At 37.5% G+C, this 21566-nt stretch overlaps 2 protein-coding genes across 2 annotated transcripts; both read right to left on the bottom strand.

Moving 5' to 3' along the window:
* Positions 1 to 8144: 8144 nt before the first annotated feature.
* On the bottom strand, positions 8145 to 10426 carry LOC130965780 (uncharacterized). The gene is made up of 3 exons (XM_057890543.1): positions 10126 to 10426; positions 9044 to 10042; positions 8145 to 8965 (listed from the first exon to the last, which is right to left on the bottom strand). Exons 1-3 carry the CDS (start codon positions 10424 to 10426, stop codon positions 8145 to 8147), a joined length of 2121 nt encoding a protein of 706 aa, XP_057746526.1.
* Positions 10427 to 11082: 656 nt separating this feature from the next.
* On the bottom strand, positions 11083 to 20692 carry LOC130965235 (uncharacterized). The gene is made up of 16 exons (XM_057889971.1): positions 20367 to 20692; positions 20150 to 20290; positions 19961 to 20052; positions 19591 to 19687; positions 18905 to 18948; positions 17483 to 17571; positions 16533 to 16624; positions 16280 to 16426; positions 16022 to 16169; positions 15811 to 15887; positions 15352 to 15423; positions 14460 to 14507; positions 14247 to 14374; positions 13999 to 14158; positions 13717 to 13918; positions 11083 to 11622 (listed from the first exon to the last, which is right to left on the bottom strand). Exons 1-16 carry the CDS (start codon positions 20478 to 20480, stop codon positions 11570 to 11572), a joined length of 1704 nt encoding a protein of 567 aa, XP_057745954.1. The 5' UTR covers positions 20481 to 20692; the 3' UTR covers positions 11083 to 11569.
* Positions 20693 to 21566: the final 874 nt, after the last annotated feature.

Raw genomic sequence — 21566 nt, 5'->3', positions numbered from 1 at the left:
ACACATCTACGGATTATTCCGTCTGCACATCTCTTAAAGAGATATGGTTCATCCCAAAGATAGTACTTTGCATCTGTGATTAATTTCTTTGATTGCATCCTACTGTACTCTTTGGGTATGAATCTCACTGCCTTGTAGTTTGCAATGTCTGCAAACCATGGCACTTCCTGGATGGCAAACAGTTGCTCATCCGGAAAGGTTTCAGAGATCTCAGTGAGAGGGAGGGACGCCCCTTCTACTGGTTCTATTCGGGACAGGTGATCTGCTACTTGATTTTCTGTCCCTTTTCTGTCTCTTATTTCTATATCAAACTCTTGCAGAAGCAACACCCATCTGATAAGTCTGGGTTTTGAATCCTGCTTTGTGAGTAGGTATTTAAGAGCAGCATGATCAGTGTACACGATCACTTTTGATCCTACTAAATAGGATCTGAATTTATCAATGGCGTAAACCACTGCAAGTAGCTCTTTTTCTGTGGTTGTGTAATTCTTCTGTGCGTCATTTAGAACACGGCTGGCATAGTAAATGACGTGCAGAAGCTTGTCATGCCTTTGTCCCAACACTGCACCAATGGCATGGTCACTGGCATCACACATCAGTTCAAATGGTAATGTCCAGTCTGGTGCAGAAATGATTGGTGCTGTAACCAATCTAGCTTTCAGAGTCTCAAATGCCTGCAGACACTCTTTATCAAAGATAAATGGCGTGTCAGCAGCTAGCAGGTTGCTCAGAGGTTTGGCGATTTTAGAAAAATCCTTTATAAACCTCCTATAGAATCCTGCATGCCCCAGAAAGCTTCTGATTGCCTTAACATTAGCAGGTGGTGGTAATTTTTCAATTACTTCTACCTTAGCTTGATCCACCTCTATCCCCTTGTTCGAAATTTTGTGCCCAAGGACAATTCCTTCAGTCACCATAAAGTGACATTTTTCCCAGTTTAAAACCAGATTAGTCTCTTGGCATCTTTTCAGAACAAGTGCTAAATGGTTAAGGCAGGAGCTGAATGAGTCTCCAAATACTGAAAAGTCATCCATGAAGACTTCCAGGAATTTTTCCACCATATCAGAGAAAATTGAGAGCATGCACCTTTGAAAAGTTGCAGGTGCATTGCACAGGCCAAATGGCATCCTTCTGTATGCAAATACTCCGGATGGGCATGTGAATGCCGTTTTCTCCTGATCCTGGGGATCTACTGCAATTTGATTATAACCTGAATATCCATCCAGGAAGCAGTAGTATTCATGACCTGCTAGTCTTTCTAGCATCTGGTCTATGAATGGTAAAGGAAAATGATCCTTTCTGGTGGCTGTATTGAGCCTTCTATAATCAATGCACATACGCCACCCTGTAACTGTTCTTGTAGGAACCAGTTCATTTTTTTCATTATGAACCACTGTCATGCCTCCTTTCTTTGGGACAACTTGGACAGGGCTCACCCAGGGACTGTCAGAAATAGGATAAATAATTCCAGCCTCTAGTAATTTAGTGACCTCCTTCTGCACCACTTCCTTCATGGCTGGGTTCAGCCTCCTCTGTGGTTGGACCACAGGCTTGGCGTCACCTTCCAATAGGATCTTATGCATGCATCTGGCTGGGCTAATGCCCTTAAGATCACTGATGGACCACCCAAGAGCTGTCTTGTGTGTCCTTAGCACTTGAATTAGTGCTTCCTCTTCCTGTGGCTCTAAGGTAGAGCTTATAATTACAGGAAAGGTATCACCTTCTCCCAGAAATGCATATTTCAGGGATGGTGGCAATGGTTTGAGTTCGGGTTTTGGAGGTTTCTCCTCTTCTTGAGGGATTTTCAGAGGTTCTATTATCTTCTCTGACTCCTCCAAATCAGGCTGAACATCTTTAAAGATGTCCTCTAGCTCTGATTCCAAACTCTCAGCCATATTGACCTCTCTTACCAGAGAATCAATAATATCAACACTCATGCAGTCATTTGGGGTGTCTGGATGTTGCATTGCTTTGACAACATTTAACTTGAACTCCTCCTCATTGACTCTCAAGGTTACTTCCCCTTTTTGGACATCAATGAGGGTTCGGCCAGTTGCTAGGAAAGGTCTTCCTAGAATGAGAGTTGCACTCTTGTGCTCCTCCATTTCCAGCACCACAAAGTCAGTAGGAAAGGCGAATGGCCCAACCTTGACAATCATGTCTTCAATCACGCCTGATGGATACTTAATGGAGCCATCAGCAAGTTGAAGACATATCCTGGTTGGTTTAATTTCTTCAGTTAAACCAAGCTTTCTGATAGTAGATGCAGGTATTAAGTTGATACTTGCCCCAAGATCACATAAAGCTTGCTTGGTACAATTACCCTCTAATGTGCATGGTATCATAAAGCTCCCAGGATCTTTAAGCTTCTCAGGTAAGCTTTTCAGAATGACTGCACTGCATTCTTCAGTGAGGTAGACTTTTTCAGCTTCCCTCCAATCCTTCTTATGACTTAAGATTTCTTTCATGAACTTAGCATAAGATGGTATTTGCTCAAGTGCTTCTGCAAACGGGATCTTTATTTCAAGAGTCCTGAAATAGTCTGCAAAGCGAGCAAATTGCTTATCCTGTTCCGCTTGGCGGAGTTTTTGCGGATAAGGCATTTTGGCTTTGTATTCCTCAACCTTAGTTGCTGCAGGTTTATTGCCTACAGAAGTGGGTTGGGAAGCCTTTTTAGGAAGGTCAGCACTTGTATGTGACTGATTCCCCACTGGCATTTGAATGCCAGTGGTGGGAGCTGGAGTGGCGTCAAACGCCACTTCCTTGTTTGTTACTGGCGTTTGAACGCCAGAACCATGCTCCCTTTGGGCGTTCAACGCCAGATCCATGCTTGTTTCTGGCGTTGAACGCCAGGAATGAGCATGGTCTGGGCGTTCAGCGCCAGCTTTGTTCCTCTCTGGGCTCTGCTTGTCCTCAGAGGGATTTTGAGTATCCTCTTGTTCATTTCTTGGTTTCCTGCTGCTTTGAAGTGAAGTATTTAATGTTTTCCCACTTCTTAATTGAACTGCTTGGCATTCTTCTGTTATTTGTTTTGACAGTTGCTTTTCTGTCTGCTTTAATTGCACTTCCATGTTCCTGTTAGCCATTCTTGTTTCCTGTAATATTTCCTTGAATTCGGCTAGTTGCTGAGTTAGAAAATCTAATTGCTGATTGAATTCATTAGCCTGATCCACTGGACTGAGTTCTGCAGTTACTGTTTTAGCTTCTTCTTTCATAGAGGATTCACTGCTTAGGTACAGATGCTGATTTCTGGCAACTGTATCAATAAGCTCTTGAGCTTCTTCAATTGTTTTTCTCATGTGTATAGATCCACCAGCTGAGTGGTCTAGAGAAATCTGAGCTTTTTCTGTAAGCCTATAGTAGAAGATGTCTAATTGCACCCATTCTGAAAACATTTCAGAGGGGCATTTTCTTAGCATCTCTCTGTATCTCTCCCAGGCATCATAAAGGGATTCATTATCTCCTTGTTTGAAGCCTTGGATGCTTAGCCTTAGCTGTGTCATCCGTTTTGGAGGGAAATAGTGATTCAGGAATTTTTCTGACAGCTGTTTCCATGTTTTTATGCTGTTCTTAGGCTGGTTATTTAACCACATCTTAGCTTGATCTTTTACAGCAAATGGAAACAGTAGTAATCTGTAGACATCCTGATCCACTTCCTTATCATGTACTGTATCAGCAATTTGCAGAAATTGTGCCAGAAACTCTGTAGGTTCTTCATGTGGAAGACCAGAATACTGGCAGTTTTGCTGCACCATGATAATGAGCTGAGGATTCAGCTCAAAGCTACTAACTCCAATGGAGGGTATACAGATACTACTCCCATATGAAGCAGTAGTGGGGTTAGCATATGACCCCAGGGTCCTCTTGGACTGTTCATTCATAGGTGCTTCCGTGTTGGAATAAAAGACAGGGTATATATGTTGATATTATTTATTTTATAAAAATTAATTTTTTTATAAAATAAAAAAAAAATAAAAACGAAACAAGTACAAGAAGGTGAAAATATTTTGAAATTGAAAATTGAATTTTTATATAAAATTTTCGAAAATATAGTTCAAAATTAGTTAGAAAAATAAATTTTTTTTTTTTGAATTTTGAATTTTATGATGAAAGAGAAAAACACATAAAAGACACAAGACTTAAAATTTTTAGATCTAATGCTCCTTAATTTTCGAAAAAAATTTTTTTGGAGGGAAAACACCAAGGAGCACCAAACTTAAAAATTTTAAGATCAAGACACAAGAAAAACTCAAGAACACCTTGAAGATTCACAAGAACACCAAGAACAAAAGGAAGAACACCAAACTTAAAATTTTTAGAAAATCAAAATAAATTTTCGAAATTTATAAAAAGATTAACAATAAAACACCAAACTTAGAGTTTGGCACAAGATTAAATCAAGAAAAATTATTTTTGAAAAAGATTTTCAAAAGTATTGGTGCTCCCTTATCAAGAATATGACCCTTCTATTCTAGCCAAATGGGCAGCAAATATAACAATTGTTTTGAAAAAGCACAAGAAAAACAAGAAAAGACTCAGAACAAGAAAAATTAAAGATCAAACAAGAAAAATAGACAAGAACAACTTGAAGATTAAGGAAAAACAAAGGACACTTACACGAAAATTTCAAAGAAAAATATAAAAGATGCAATTGACACCAAACTTAGAACAAGACACTAGACTCACGAAGAATAAGCAATTAATAAAGAAAAATAATATTTTTGAAAAATATTTTTGAAAAGGGAATAAAGGACTCAGATTTAATGACTCTGTGACATCAATACTATATTCCTAATCTAAGAAATAAAATAAGCCTTCAATTGTCCAAACTCAATAATCCCCGGCAACGGCGCCAAAAACTTGGTGGACGAAATTGTGATTCTTGATTAGTGGCTCCTTGGCATGTGCCAAAAAGTTAAACTAACTCAACTAACTGATTACTTTCTGTTCACAATTCCGTTCAACTAACCAGCAAGTGCACTGGGTCGTCCAAGTAATACCTTACGTGAGTAAGGGTCGATCCCACGGAGATTATTGGCTTGAAGCAATCAATACTTATTCTATTTGTCTTAGTCAGGATGCCAATAAGGTTAATTGGATTTTACTTGTAAAAGGGCAAACTACAAATTACTTAAAATTGCAAGTCGGAATAATAAAGAGAACAGCGTTACTTGTTAGGCAGTAATGGAGAATATGTTGGAGTTTTGGAGATGCTTTGTCCTTTGAACTTCAACTCTTCCTTGAAATCCTCTTCTCACACGCAAGGTCCTTCCATGGCAAGCTCTATGTAGGGTGTCACCGTTGTCAATGGCTACTTCCCATCCTCGCAGTGAAAGCTAATGCTCACGCACTCTGTCACAGTACGGCCAATCACCGGTTGGTTCCCGCTTCCTACTGGAATAGAATCCCTCTTTTGCGTCTGTCACTAACGCCCAGCAGGTTGCAAGTTTGAAGCACGTCACAGTCATTCAATCCCGGAATCCTACTCGGAATACCACAGACAAGGTTTAGACTTTTCGGATTCTCATGAATGCTGCCATCTAGCCAGCTTATACCACGAAGATTCTGTTGGGGAATCTAAGAGATATTCATTCAATCTGATGTAGAACGGAGGTGGTTGTCAGGCACACGTTCATGGGTTGAGGAAGGTGATGAGTGTCACGGATCATCACCTTCTTCACAATTAAGCGCGAATAAACATCTTAGATAAGAACAAGCGTGTTTGAATGGAAAACAAAGGAATTGTATTAAATCATCGAGACGCTGCAGAGCTCCTCACCCCCAACAATGGAGTTTAGAGACTCATGCCGTCACAAAGTATGTAATTCAGATCTAAAAATGTCATGAGGTACAAGAAATGTCTGTAAAAGTTGTTTAAATAGTAAACTAGTAACCTAGGTTTACAGAATATGAGTAAACTAAGATAATTGGTGCAGAAATCCACTTCTGGGGCCCACTTGGTGTGTGCTGGGGCTGAGACTAAAGCTTTCCACGTGTGAAGACCTTTCTTGGCGTCAAACTCCAGGTTTTGACGTGTTTTGGGCGTTCAACTCCGGATCATGACGTTTTTCTGGCGTTTAACTCCAGACAGCAGCATGTACTTGGCGTTCAACGCCAAGTTACGTCGTCTATCCTTGCGCAAAGTATGGACTATTATATATTGCTAGAAAGCCCTGGATGTCTACTTTCCAACGCCGTTGAGAGCGCGCCAATTGGACTCCTGTAGCTCCAGAAAATCCATTTCGAGTGCAGGGAGGTCAGGATCCAACAGCATCAGCAGTCCTTTTTCAGCCTAAGTCAGATTTTTGCTCAGCTCCCTCAATTTCAGCCAGAAAATACCTGAAATCACAGAAAAACACACACACTCATAGTAAAGTCCAGAAATATGATTTTTGCCTAAAAACTAATATTATTTTACTGAAAACTAACTGAAACATACTAAAATCTACAAGAAATTACCCCCAAAAAGCGTATAAAATATCCGCTCATCAGTAACTAATGTGCAGTTTATATGGCGGCCATATATGGGAGTTGGGGTTCCGGATTTCCTCGCTGCCCAGATGGTTATGTGCTCCACCCAGTCGCTGTTAGTGTCATTCGAGTGCATAGAATGGCACCCGACAGACCGAGTTAAACGACAGTTCATGATGCAACAGCTTCCACCAAGCCCGGCGTTCGACCTTGGTCGTGATCACTGCAAGCGCTTGACAGGGACACAAAGCCATGACTAGGGAGAGATTTACAGTCAATGGGTTAACAAATGGAGATTTGTCCGCTATAACACATTGCAGTTAGGCGAGAAAATAATTGACTTTCATCCTCTCCCAGTGTACTACGAGTGGTACACACAACAATATGGAATTCACCTGCGTCTATCGGATAGAGTTGCAGGTGAAGAGGTCGGCGCTGATGAACCACAGCAGCAACAGGAAGAACCAGCTGGCCCTCAGCAGCAAGTCCTGCCTCATGAGGAGCAGGAACATGTATTATTATTAATTACTAGTATTATGATTATTATTATCAATGTTTAGGGTTATAAATTGTTATCAGTAATTACTATTAATTGTATTTAATTAATAATTAGGTGCCGGCATATGAGCACCACTATCAGGTCCCGGCATATGAGCACCAAGTTCAGATGCCGACATATGCCCAGCAGTTTCAGGATCCGGCATATGCCCAGAAATTTCAGGATCCAGCGTATGCCCATCAGTTTCAGCATCCGGCATATGCCCAGCAATGGCCGGCATATGCCCAGCAATGGCCGGCATATCAGCAGCAGGCAGCATATATACTGGAACCACAGCCGCCTTAGGCACCTGAGCCCTACATACCACAGCTGGTGATTCCAGCCGAGGGTCACTTTAGTCCGTTGGGTGGATCTGACACAATCAGCTTCTCTTAGGTCCTGCGAGATACAGATTTCTATCCCCGCTGCCACCGCAGGAAGGGCCTGCTACATCTCAGCATTCTGGTGGTCGCCGAGCCACTTCAGGTCATGCCAGTGACTTCGACTTTGATGATCTGACCGGTGATGTAGATCCGTCCGGTCCTTCCGCACCACCACGCGGCCAGTTGTTTGATTTGAATTAGTACCCAAAGTGGGACGAGGGAGACTTGGGATACGACTTGCAGCACTGGTATGATCTTGGTGGAGCGAGTGCTCCGAGGATGAGCGGCTCCGGTTTGTATGACACTGGTGGTGCAAGCATGACCGATTTTGGTGGTCCTGACATTGGCAGTGGGGTTGACGCCGGTGTGTCGCAAGGTCATCCGTATAACTTACGGACACAGACTGCGCCTCCGGACAAATACACCCCATCCTCGTATGCGAAGAAGGCACCGAGGAAGTAGTCTGTTCTAGTTGATATTGTATTCAGCGTTGTATTCAGATTTGTATTCAGTGTCATATCTTATATTTATATGATTGTGTTCAGTTTTATTATTATGACAGATTTAGCTTTGTTCCAGTGTAACTCTGTTTGGATCAAAAATGTTTGTTCTCTAACAAATTAAATACCGAGGTTAAAAACTTTATTTATTATAAATTGTTAACTAGGTTAAAGTACATGACGAGCTTACAAAAAAAGTAACATATAATTATAAAGTAGGTCAAAACAAAGTTACATTGAAAAGCTTAACCACTAATGACCTCCAGTGGAGCTTGGACCTGCGCGCTGAGGACATCGACTGCGGCTATGTCCCTCGCGTCCACATGTAGTGCACTGACGAGGACCATGCATATCACGCGAATCCATCTCATTCAAGTAGCGGGTTGACTTCGGTCTTCTTTTCGTCGCACGCCTCAATGTCCAGTTGGCGATCACCTTCGCTCCTTTGTATCTATCCCACGTGGAGGGGTTACCCATCAGAACGAACTCGCCTCTATACACCTTGCAAATTTCAGAAATCTTGTACACATCGTGCACGTACACTTGCCAATCAAGACGTTGGTTGGCGCAACATGCAAGCACGTGGCGACATGGAAGTCGCTCGACCTGGAAATGGCCACAGTCGCAGTGTCGTTGCGCAAGGTTAACAGTGTAAATGGTACCATCTTGCATTTCGCAAACCTCAAACATCTCGTTGCGCCTATCGAACCGGTTGACCACAATGTTTCCTGCATGTCGGAAGCTTTCCTCAACTATCTTCGTTGCAAATTCTGAATACGTGAATCCGTTGCGGCAACGCTCATGAGCCTCGGTACTCTTCCGAGTGAACAACTCATTCAGCCGATAAAAAATTGACCGGACAAGGGCAGTTACAGGAAGGTTGCGTGCACCTTTCAAGACAGAATTTATGCACTCTACCAAGTTTGTAGTCATATGTCCCAAACGATGACCACCATCGAATGCCAACACCCATCTCTCAACACCGATCTCATCGCACCATTGAGTATATGCCTCACCCCGCTTTTTAAGCCTTTGGTAGTTTTTGTTGTACTCCTGCTCCGTCCTAGAATAGCCTGTTGAACAAACCATTTAATCATAAGCAGATGCCACAAATTTACTATGAATAGAACCATAACAGCAATTTAAAATACCTGTATTCACCACAAGTTTATGCAAATATGGAGCCTTGAACCTCCTTAAGAAGTTTGACCCGATGTGCCTAATGCAATACATGTGCCACGCCCTTGGTGGTGACCATGCACCGTTACTGCGAGCTATTGCAGCGTCGATGGAGGTATGGCGGTCAGAAATAATACCCACACCATCAATGGTAACAACATATCTCCGCAAATTGGTTAGGAAAAATCCCCACACGTCTGCTGTCTCGCCCTCGACAATTGCAAATGCAATAGGCACAATGTTTTGATTCACATCTTGTGCAACTGCTACCAGAAGTGCTCCTTTATATTTTCCGTATAGGTGTATGCCATTAACCTGCACCAGTAGCTTGCAGTGTTTGAATGCTACAATACACGGATAGAAGCTCCAAAAAACGCGGTGCAAAACTCTTACACCTTGAACCTCCTCACTCTCGTGGTAAACGGGGAGCGTTTTAATTTGAACACGAGACCTTGGCATCTTCACTGTCATTGCTTTCAACCATACTGGCAGAGTCTGGTAAGAAGCTTCCCAATCACCGAAAATTTTTGCGACAGCTTTCTGCTTTACCAACCAAGCCTTGCGGTAACTCACAGTATAGTTGAACTTGCATTGAACTTCTGCAATAACAGACTTCACCTTTATTGAGGGGTTTGCTTCGACCAACGGCCTAATGGCATCTGCAATTGTGTCTGAGTCCAACTTGGCATGATCTTGTGAAATCGTGCCCATGGTGCACGTGTGCTTGCCATTGTATCTCCTGATCTCCCAACAAGCTTTTTTTCGAATCAAGCTAGCTCGGATAAGCCAGTCGCACCCTGCACCATACCCCTTGCATTTCGCATAGAATGTCTGCGGCTCATACTCATACACAGTGTAATCAACTCCTCTAGAGATGGTGTAGCTTTTGATTGCAGATATCACCGACACTCTCGAACCAAATTCCATTCCGACACTAAACTCGCCATCTTCCGTCGCAACGTTGCCTTCACCTACGACATGCGCACCGCCATCAGTCAAACAAGGCAAATAAAATAAGCACTATAGAAAACTTCAGTTAATAATTACGACATACCTGTATTCGCATACTCAGAAAATTCCGGAGCATGCATGGCTTCAAGATCTAGAGTCCGCATAAAGGACGGAATACCAAACGAGTGCTGGCTTACAATCGCATTTGCTTCATCTTGCACCGCCGGATTACCTACCAAGTCTCCGTCATCGTTTTCGTCATCGACTTCATAGTTAGCTTCGAATTCTTCACTGTCATTATTATCTTCTTCCCAATCTATATCCTCGAGCTCATCAACATTGACCTCGTCGCCGACCATACTCATCCCCGACTGTTGTTCAAACTCAACGTACAACTCTATCATCGGCACGTGAGATCGGATTTGTTGATAAATATACAACATCTGTTGCATACTGGCATCGTCAGTGATGGCTATTATTTAAAACTGTATTAACCCACCAAATACTTGCACAGGACTTCTGTATAAAAGATTGCTCACCCTTTTTAAAATGTGGCTTTGAATGTTATTATAAAGACCATTTTGCAACTCGACAAAACACATGGTACATGGAATGGCAAATGACAACGGACATTCACAAACAAAAGTCGCTCCTTCATGTGTGTTTGTTATAACCTCACCGTTATAATATACTCGCAAGTTTGCAACACTTTCCATAACTTCAGCCTTAACTAACTCTATTTTTTTGACACAGTTATCTGCCAAAAAAATACCCCACTAAGGACTTTATACAAGAAAGAACAATAGAAGTGAAGATGAAGATGAACATCACCGGACTTCATATTTATAGACAAACTTGTGAATTTAAATATTATTTTGTGTACAAAACACAACCTGCGTATTGGGGCTTCCAAGAAAAAATTTCTGACACTAACAAAACGCAACCTGCGTTTTGTGGACTTCAAAAAAAATTTTTTTTCTAACTTAGTAAAACGCAACTTGTGTTTAGTATTAAACCGAAAAAAAAACCCAAAACGTAAGCTACGTTTGGTGTATTTTAAAATTCAAAAAAATAAACAAATACAAAACGTAAGTTACGTTTTGTCTCTGACCTATAGCAGTGCAATATTTTGCTATGCCTCCATTTCATGGTGTTACACCATGAGCTTCTCCATTTCTTAAAAAATGAGCCTTAACAAGTTTGTGAAAATAATGACTGGAACATTTCGATAATATAGTTATTTTACAACGAAAAGTTCAAATAAATATTCTAACCCTCCCATAAATAGACAAGCTGGCCTTGTAGTTTGTACTTTGAACGGAGATTGAAAGAATGAGAAATTTTGAAAAACAACCAAAAGGAACGCAATAATCACATTCCATTGGTGTGTTACTTTCCAGTGGAAAAGCCAAACCAATGTTTTGATGAGAAAAGAGGTGCTAAGTTTCAGGCGTCCATTTTAGAAGCCAAAAAAGAAGAGTTGAGCCTACTTATAGGAGGATCGTGATCAATATTGATCAAACTGACCCAACGGTATGCAATAGCTTTCATCGCCTCCCTGGAAGGATATCTGAGAATGAGAAATCATTAAACGGTGGCCCTGTAACAAGAAAGAAACCAAAAAATAAGTGCCGAATTCCATGTGATTCGGAATCAGGGGAAGAAAAAGGGACAGTGATCCAGTTCATGCCAAAGTCAAACAGCAAATTCAGATTCATATAGTCAAGCCACAAGCAGGTATTGCACCAATGCACGGGCAAGTGTGCAGGAGAGTTGAGCAATGACAAAACAAGATACAATTCCCTTCGTACTCCAAATGTGAAAAACATGAAAGTAATGCTGATAAAAAGAAGATTAAATCACCTAAAGTACCACCGAAAGATTAAAAGTTGACAAAAATATTTCTAAGATAATTACCCAAATCAGTCCCTAAGGATTTTAAAAGCGGACATTTTAGTCCCCAAGAAAAATTAATACAAAAACATCTCCAAAGTTTTACTCCAGTAGACAAATTAGTCCTTAGTTCATTTTTTGGCAAAATAATTACCCAAATCAATTTCCAAAGATTTTAAAAGTAGACATTTTAGTCCCTAAGACAAATTAATACACAGATCAATCCCCAACTTTTTTTTCTGTCAGACATAATAGTTCCTCATCCATAAAAAAAAGTAAAATAAAATATAATTCTTATTATTATTAATTGTACAATAATACTGTACCATAATTTTTTGGACAAAAATAATGATAAATTTATTCATTAGAATCTTATGTATGTATTTATAATATAAAAAGAATTTTTGCATAAAAAATATAAAAAGTGTATATATATATTGTCACTCAATAATAATAATAATAATAATGTTGTTCAATAAAGTTATTAGAGATTATTCTACAAGAAATTCAAAAGGTTGAAACCATTTGATATTTTTGTATTTAATATAACTTAACTTGGTGTGATAACTAGAAATTAAGTATAATCAAAGTTATTCTTCTATTTTCACTTGAATCTCAACTTATTCACCAAATTATCAATTAACTCAAAAAGCTAACTGAATTCCTACTTCATAATTAGACTAATTTAACATACACATCCATGTGGCATATATATTATTTTTCTTTGATTTATAATGTGTGGAAAAACCATATTTAACAAAAAAAAGTGTGTCAAATTTGTAACTTAATTCCATATGCATAATGTCAAATTGTCAACAAGAATCCGACAATTTCCTATTTTAAAAAACTTATTTGTATTAAAAGAAAATATTTTAATTTGGATTTCAAAGTATCAGTATTCACCTTACTTGTTTCCAACGAAAAGAGTGTATTAATATACTAATGTTATCATCCACATGCACAAAGCTAAACTAATAATAATAAATGTTGACATATAGTAAAAGTAAATTGGATAGAGGGACTACTAGAAGAAAAACGTTGGGGATTAATCTGTGTATTAAATTTCCTTAAAGGCTAGAATGTTCGTTTTTAAAATCCTTGGAGACTGATTTGGATAATTACTCCGTCGGAAAATAGACTAGGAACTGATTTGTCTGTTAGAGTAAAACTTTGAAAATTGATCTATGTATTAATTTTTTTTGAAGACTAAAATGTTCACTTTTAAAATTCTTGGAACTGATTTGGGTAATTACTCTATTTCTAAATGAAAAAAATAACAAAAATGCACTCAAGATTTAAAAATGAAACAAAAAAAACAAATATTCGAGATATATTCTTGAAAAGGATTTTAGATATCAAATTTTGAATTTTTTTTTTTGCAACCATTAATAATAATTAAAAAAACACATTTTTATCATTAAAATTATGTACTTTGCGTCAAGCGATTTGTTATGCGACTTTTTATTGGTGGCCTACATTTTTTTAAAACAAATGAAAAATAAAAATCAAAAGATAGAATTTTGCTTTAATTTTTTGCATAAATCTTCTAAATAGTAATCCAAATGTTTCAACAAAAATTCGAATCAAATTTGCAAACCGTTTATCAAATACAAATATTGCTTGTTACTCAAAAAAAAAAATTATATATATATTTTTTATTATTTTTTATCATGCTTTTAAACCCTTTGGAGAAAGTTTAGTCATTTTAATCGTTTATAGATAATTTTGTCAGCAACTAAACGTTTTTGATAGTTCACCTGAAAAGAATAACCAATTGATATGAACGGAAAGCATTTCTCACCTTCTTGTTCCCCTAGAATGTAAAAAGGAACGTGTGCAATCATCTTTGTTGCACCTTGATTCCAATTTATGCTGCCAACTTTGCCTGTTGGAGACCGTGAAGGCCCCAATATGGATGCGCATATAGCAGGATCATTCATCAGAGCCAGGAAATCGCATGCACGTCTCCACACCCTCACATCTGAAATTCGAGAACGGGCCACCTGGGATATAGACCCTTAATTAGAGGGCAGAAAATTGCTAATTCCTTCTTATGCTTTGCTTTATGAAACCACTGAAATACCTTGCCCAAGGATACACGTGCTCTTGGTGCTAATTCGCGATGGTGTGTAGCAAGCTTTGAAATGGCTGTTATAACAAAACATAGAAGCCTCGATTGTGATGACCGTCTGTAGTTATCCTTATCAGGACCAAGGGACACCTCCTGCGTCATGCCGAGACGACTTCCAGGTAAAGAAAGTAGATCACATCATCACACAAGTACCCAAGAAACATTGCACGTGAAGCAGCAAGTTTATCCTACATCCATACCTAGAGGAAAGGTTTTCATACAAAAGGAGCTCTAAACTCTCAAAAAGCTCACGAGCTTCGTCTTTGTGAGATTCACCACCTCCACCATGCTCTCCAATGGCCCAGCATAATTGCAATGCCAATTCTGTCTAAAGTAAATCCAATGAATTCTTAACCCTTAATTGTTTTGTTGCATCCCTCTCTGGGAAATAGTTAAAATATTTGCAGGCTAACCTTTTCTGGGCTGTCATAAGCTTCTCCAAGTCTGTCCATTATAGGTTTCTGGAATAAAATCACACAAGCATAAGCTTTGCAAAATAGAAATGGTAAGTGCTCTAACATCACAGAACTAAAGGAATATGTAACAGTATTTTAAATATAAAAATGCAATTATAAGAAAAAGCAATATGGGGCACAACCACACAAGGCACAGCCGAAAAAGGGGGAAAATTGTGTATGAGCAGCATATATTGGTGTCAAGTACACGTATAGATTATGTCAATATCAAACTTCTATGACACTTGGAATCTATCAATTTTCACATATTTTTTCTGACTCCAATGTGGCAGAACACGACACATATATGGTCGTTTAAATTTTGAAAAGGAAAAAGAAGTAGCACACAAATAATGAGTTTATTTTAAACTTCAAAACAATTTTTAACAGTAAAAGAAAATAAGGCAAGATTGAAGCTTATACTAAACCATAGAATTCAAGCCAATTAATCAAAGATGAGTGCAATTATCATATCTGAATGAGGTGGTGAACACTAAGCATTCATGGGCTTACTACAAATATGATACACAATAGGTCATAATAGCGTCGTTTAACCCATGTAGCAGATCCCACCTAATAGAATAAGGCGTTGATGTTGAAGCTTATACTTGTGATGTATGTCCATGCCCATTTGGACGTCTTTTAAGTTTGTCTCTTACCATATTTTTATCACGTCAGATTCTGTGTGTGTGCATGTGTATGTGTGTGTGCATGCACACATAATCTTCATGTTCACATAGCACAATCAGTGTATGCTATTGCAAGGAGATCTATGTAGAAACCCAATTAAGGGCTGAACTATATTTGGCGTAAAGAAAAAATAAAACATACTATATTGTGAGAAAGATACCTTTAGAAGAGCAATGAAGTTTGGAGAATGCTGAAAAGTAGAAAGCATAAACTCCAAAAGCCGGTTTCGGACCTGAAGGCACAGTAGAATAGAATATAATGTAATGTTAAAATTCAAAAAAATAAAAAATAAAACAGAAATTCTTATTGACATCGGGTAACCAAAAGTGGAAGTGTCCTAAGTCACACAAGGGGGTTCCAATGCATTGTGTTAACTAAATTTAGATGTTCAAGTGAAGAGTCACAAAAACAGACATTTATGGAAATAAGAAATTAATGAGAACTGTGAGAATACAATTTTCTTTTAAGACCACAAGGTACTCCTACAGAAAGCTAAATAACAAATGGCTGGTCTGTGCTCTACAGAACTAGAAAAGCAGCTTCATGTATTGTCAGATGCCAGTTCTCAACAGATATTCTAACAGTGTGTCATAATCATAAGAGAAGAAATAGTCAGTACCTCATAAGAAAATACTTTATCTGGAAATAGGGTAGCAAATCTTGACATAAGAAGGGGAATCAATGCACAGATCAGAGCTGCAAATTTAAAAGAGGAAGAAAGCTGTAAAAGCAGCAAGATCATGAATATATTTCCCACAACAGAATTCATCAATCCCAGTGTAATGCACCAATACCAGGTTAAATGAACATTGAGATTGAATAAAACTTACAGTCGTTGACATCACGCAATGCTATAGAGAAGTAAACATCAAGAAGATGGGGTGCCATGCTAAGTACTGCTTTCAGCCTATCAGAGTAAGGACTATTAGCAGCAGCCTGCAATAGAGTTGCCATCACTGGAGATGACCAAGGACGTTCCTGGCATAAAATAGAATTACATTAGAAACATAAAAAGAAGCTTAATGCTAAAGAACCATCCTAAAATTATAATGCAAATATAATATTTAACAGATAGAAGGTAACCATACAGCGATACCATCATTTTCATCCTTTAAAAGCTCGAGGAACAAAGGATCAGATACATCAATTGCACTGTTATCGTCAGATTCAAAATCTCCTCCACCATCTTCTATTGTTGAACCAGTGTAGGCTTCATCCATAAGGGCAAGTAGCATCTGCATTCAAAAAGTGCCAAATTCACCTAAATTTCAAATTTAGGGAAGAGTGACTCTACTTTTCTTTTCTTTTTGTTTTCCAAAATTTTATTTTATTGAAGATTACCTTAGGAGCAGTATTCTGCTGAATCGAAGCTATGCTATTTCCAATAAGTGGTCCTGAGCTTTTTTCCACCCTCTCCAATGCCACTACCAAAACTAGGGGGCAAAAAAGGCAAGAAAATGTAAGAGATCATGTAATTGTGCCGATGCATGGAAGTTAAGTGTTTCTTATGATAGCCTTTTTAAGTAGTAAAAGTATTTACCTGTTTCAATTTATTTATAGGATTCCATTTTTCTTATTATTAGTCTCTCTTTTATTATGCTAAGGTATTTACCCATTTAGATTTATGCATAGGATTCCATCTGATTCAAGGTACACAACTAACTAACACCCTTTGGTCCAACTCCAATATTTACTTTTTCAATAATTCCTTTACTTTAAACTCCCGAATTCTACAATAAAGGGTTAATTTTGGTTCTCACTAGTGTTTAGACAATCTAAGTGGAAAGGAGTTATGTTTCTCCATTAAGTAGCATGCGAAAACTGATGTTTCTACTTTCTTTAATTTGTTGTTACATGACCAAAACTTTATCTTCTTATTCCTTAATGCATAATTGTATTTTTTGCTATCCTATTTGTTTGGGCATCCTACATATAGTTATTTTGGTTTGCACCCTACAATCACTATCACTTGATCGTTGACACCTTATGCTGCCAATTTTTCTATACTCCCCTTGCAACTCATAAATTCACAATTATCCACGCAAAGCTTTCCACATGAATTCTTTATTGAAAAGGCATTTATCACGTCCATGACCCAATTCATTATTATAAAATTTCAACTGTACATATGCCATGCTTGTTGCAAGCTTTATATAGAGACTCGTATTTCATAAAGGAAGAGGATTATGTTAGGTACTCAACAGGTCATTAACATACAAGAGAAATAAGTTATAACATTTTTCTATGAAAAAGTAGAAGTAAACAATACATGAATGGTCATATGAACTTACTCGGCAAGTCTATTAAATATGGGAATAACGGAATAAATGATCCAGGTGACATCAATCCAGGGAAAGCTTTCAAAAATTGTTTCTCTAATCTGCAAAAGTGGGTGTAACAATTGTTTGTCAAAATCTCTATTAGGCACACTAACAGAATGCAACTACATACAAGTTACGTGAAATATCTATGTAATGTTTCTTTAGGCTTCTTTTCATTTTAGCAAATATTCCTGCAACATGTAAAAAAGGGGACTGACTGTAAGGGAAGGGAAAATATTTTAGTAATTGAATAATCAAATAGAAGGGTAAGGCATCTAGCTTCTATGGAAGGGGAAATATCTAACTGGAATTTTTGTTAAAGCTATTCTTGAGTTGTGTTGAATCTATTGTTGTTACTGCTGTTCTTGCTGTTTTTGGTGGTGGTGAGGATGAGGGTGGGGTGAAGGGGAGAGAGGCGGAGATGAGATAATGATGGTGGGGGGGTGGGGGAGGTGGTGTAGCTGAGTGTGGGTTGAAGGCAAGAGGTGGAAGTGAGATGGTGATGATCATGTCGATCTTATTAGGGGAAAATTTCGTAAAACTGAATTTGACCATATGTTAATTGTAAAAAATTTAACCTCAATGGTAAAATCGAAATTTATTTGAAATGTAAAAAACAAAATTGAAACAAATTAAACGTCAAGGGTATTTTAGAAACTTTTTGAAAACTTCAAAGATAAAAAATATACTTTACCCAAAATAAATAAATAATCAAAGAGAACCAAAATGTAAACATAAACATAGCAAAGCCACACAGTCCTTAAACATGATTGTAAGGGTAAAAAGACCATCAGCTTTTCACCAAGTAATCTTATCCCAAAGAATTTTCCTTGACGCTATAAATGTTACACTCCAAACAAAATGGATCTAAGAGCAACATGGACAGCCTAAAGCAACAACAACTTGATTCTTACATCTACCAAAACCAGCAAAACTAGTTATCAAAAACTGGTCCAATAATAGGCACACCCTAACACTCCAAAAAAATAATAAAAGAATTACAATGTTTATCAACCTTTTAAGAAGAGCTATATATGCCATTAAGACCCAATCATATTTTATTCCAGTCATACTTGAAAATTGAGGATAAAGTTCAATCGTTAATTTCTTCTAATATGCAGTTAAACAGATTTCTTTTTCAATGTTTATCAACCTTTTAAGAAGATGCTAATCTGATTTTTGTTATACCTACTTGAAATACTTTGTTTTTATCATTTTAAGATCAACTGATCAAGATGCACGCAATAGAGCTTAGATCAGCAATTAATTGTCTATTTGTCTCTATTCATTCAGAATATGTTGGAATTTGTTGGTTAAACTCCCATCCACACGTAGCGCAAAATAAAATTTAAAAAAAATTAAAGAAAAAAGGAAGAAAGAAAGAATGCATACCTTTCACCATTCCAAGCGATCAGTTTTAACAACAAAGGAAAAAACTGCCAAATGAATTATGATAGCTAATTTCAGATAGCGGAATACTGGTATAAGTCTACAAGAAGAATGTTACAAAGGCAGAAGGGAACATGCTCAAGAATCAAGATGTTAATATGATTGAACTTTTCACAGTTCAACTTAGATTCTAGAATCAAGAAACCTACCCGTCTCCATTTTCCAAAGCTAAACATATGGAGATGGGCATAGAAACTATAGATCAGAAAATTGAATCAAACAGTGACATATTTCTGCCATACCCAGGATTCAATAACTAAAATAGTATACATATAACAAATAATATTCATTTTGTCAAGCAACTATTTTCTCATACCAAACTTCTTAATTTACTGACTGGGAAAACTTTAGGTGCGATTTTCTTCTAAGGTTTAGCCAAACAGTGTCCTAAGGCATTGGTTAAGAGAGTTAAAAAAAGAAGGCTTTGACTGTTTCAATGTATTAGCATCGGATTCAATGGATTGAAAACTTAAAAAAATTATATTTTCCATTTAAAATCTTGTTTGTGGTATCCTTAACTAGTGTCATTAGGACTCTTGTTAGCAAGACCCTTTAGCTTCTCTTCTTTTTCGCTCGAAAACACTGAAAGAAATATATCCGCGAAAAAACAAGTAGAGCTTAGGTCATACCTGAGGCAATAAGTTAGGGAAAGAACTTAGAAGCTTCTTCTTGTTGGAAACTATAAACTCGACTGTTGCTTCTGCCACAACCGGATCAGCAAACTCCCTGCAATAGGATACAAATATGTCACAAGAGTAATAAGCCCTGTTTTGATGATAACTTCCTAAAATAAAGCTAAAAGTAGAAAGCCTAAGTCCCTGAAAATCATTGAGAGTCTATTCACTCCCTCTTCCTCCCTTCCATTCCCATTATTAAGACTTCAGATAGAGTGAAATGCAGCATTTGAATCGTTAATGAGAAAATAAGAATTAAACCATATGCATAACTATCCATATAATTTGAAACCAAACGAAAATATATCAAAATATATAGAATCACCTGCTCAAACACGAACGAAAAAATGTCCTAAGACTAGGATCAGCATCATGAAGAACAACCTCTCCAAAGTCTAGAAAAAACTGAAGAATTGCCTAAGAAATGAGAACGAAAGGAAGAAAAATCGTAAGTTTTATATCCGAAGTGCTTTCAAAAATATAAATCAAAGTGATGATAAGAATGGAGATAAACCAATAAGAGAAGGCCGTTGGAGGTTCGAGATTGAGAACGGGAAGCGACGGCTCGATGGAAGATCTTGTTAACATGCGGATAAACCCTAGCTACCAAGTCCTCCGAATTCTTAGACTTGCAAATTTCGTAAAGCTTCTTCACCTAATAAAAATTCAGAGAAACAAAGTAAGAAATAATTTTGTTACGAAAGAGGGAAATATGGGGAAGAGTTAGTTACGGAATGAAGAAGAGAGGGATCGGAAGCGGGGTCGTTGGCAGTGTTGGAGTCTCTGGAGCTGTTGGAGAGCGTTCGGAGGTAGAAGTCCCAACCTTTGTCGTCTCGCTCCGGCATCGCTGGAAAAAGAAGATAGGGATTGTCGGAGTGAATGAGTTATGGATGGGTAGCAAAAGAGTGATCCTGATCCTGCAACACTGGTACCTCCACTTCCCTGCTCGGCGGGGTTGGGTAAAGCCGTAACTCCTTCGTACTTGACTCGTTAACGATGGGATAAACTGCTTTTTTAGCTTGTGAACGGTGAACCAAACTCGTTAATCTCCGGCAGTGACACGGTAAGCGAAAGAATGAGCTAGCATTATCTTATTTGAAAAATTATAATTTATATTTAAAAAAATATTTTTCTCCTAATAAATAAATAAATAATATTTTTATCTTATTTTATCTAAATATAATTGATAGATAAAAAAAAATTTTACATATGATATTTTTGTAAAAAATCTTTAAAAAAATATCATTAAAAAGAATCTTTTTTGAGAATAACACCCAAACAGACCTTTAATTAAACGGCAAAAGTAAACATTACGTGTAAACTAATTTGGGTTGGTCGAGTAGTCAGCTAATTTGTCTGCTTAAATAAGTATTGGAGGTTCGAATTTCGCCTTGTGTATGCAACAATTCGTAGTTTAAATCCGCCGGTAGTTATTAATTCAATTATTAGTGAATAATATATTACCGTCGAATTTAATCGTATAAATTTTTTGACGGTTATTAGCGACGGACAAAAAAATCCGCTCTTAAACAATTACCAGCGACGTTTATACAGTCGAATTATTTCGATACTAAATCCGACAGTAAAAAGATAAAAAAAAAATTGCCAATAAATTTGACGGTATCTAGCAAATTTTATGTAGTGTTTATGCAACAAACAAAGGAAATCATTCACCTACTTGAATATATAAAAATTCATGCATCATAAGCACTATAAAGTTTATTCATCAAAAACTCTATAAAATGTCTTAAAAACTTACTTAATAGATCTCTAGTTCATCAACTTAAAAGTGGGTCAAATCTCCCTGAAATAAAACTATAAAATATGAAATTAATCTACAGATATGATTACAAAATTAATCTTAACTAATCTAAATCATATTTGATCTTTTTAGATTAGGTCACATTTGATTTAAATATTTAACATCTAAA

This window comes from Arachis stenosperma, chromosome 3 (genome assembly GCF_014773155.1).
Source record: "Arachis stenosperma cultivar V10309 chromosome 3, arast.V10309.gnm1.PFL2, whole genome shotgun sequence".
Lineage (NCBI taxonomy): Eukaryota > Viridiplantae > Streptophyta > Magnoliopsida > Fabales > Fabaceae > Arachis > Arachis stenosperma.
Note: the sequence above shows the minus strand (reverse complement) of the source record. Positions and strands in the feature narration are given on the sequence as shown.

What these genes read in the sequence shown, in the direction of transcription:
- LOC130965780 (XM_057890543.1), bottom strand. Translation starts at nt 10,426, where the DNA reads ATGATAGAGTTGTACGTTGAGTTTGAACAACAGTCGGGGATGAGTATG. An exon ending in TTCTGAGTATGCGAATACAG is followed by an intron (nt 10,043 to 10,125) that starts GTATGTCGTAAT and finishes CGCATGTCGTAG; the next exon opens with GTGAAGGCAACGTTGCGACG. An exon ending in TAAACTTGTGGTGAATACAG is followed by an intron (nt 8,966 to 9,043) that starts GTATTTTAAATT and finishes TTTGTTCAACAG; the next exon opens with GCTATTCTAGGACGGAGCAG.
- LOC130965235 (XM_057889971.1), bottom strand. Translation starts at nt 20,480, where the DNA reads ATGCCGGAGCGAGACGACAAAGGTTGGGACTTCTACCTCCGAACGCTC. An exon ending in TCCCTAACTTATTGCCTCAG is followed by an intron (nt 18,949 to 19,590) that starts GTATGACCTAAG and finishes TTCATTTGGCAG; the next exon opens with TTTTTTCCTTTGTTGTTAAA. An exon ending in CACGTGTATCCTTGGGCAAG is followed by an intron (nt 13,919 to 13,998) that starts GTATTTCAGTGG and finishes TCTATATCCCAG; the next exon opens with GTGGCCCGTTCTCGAATTTC.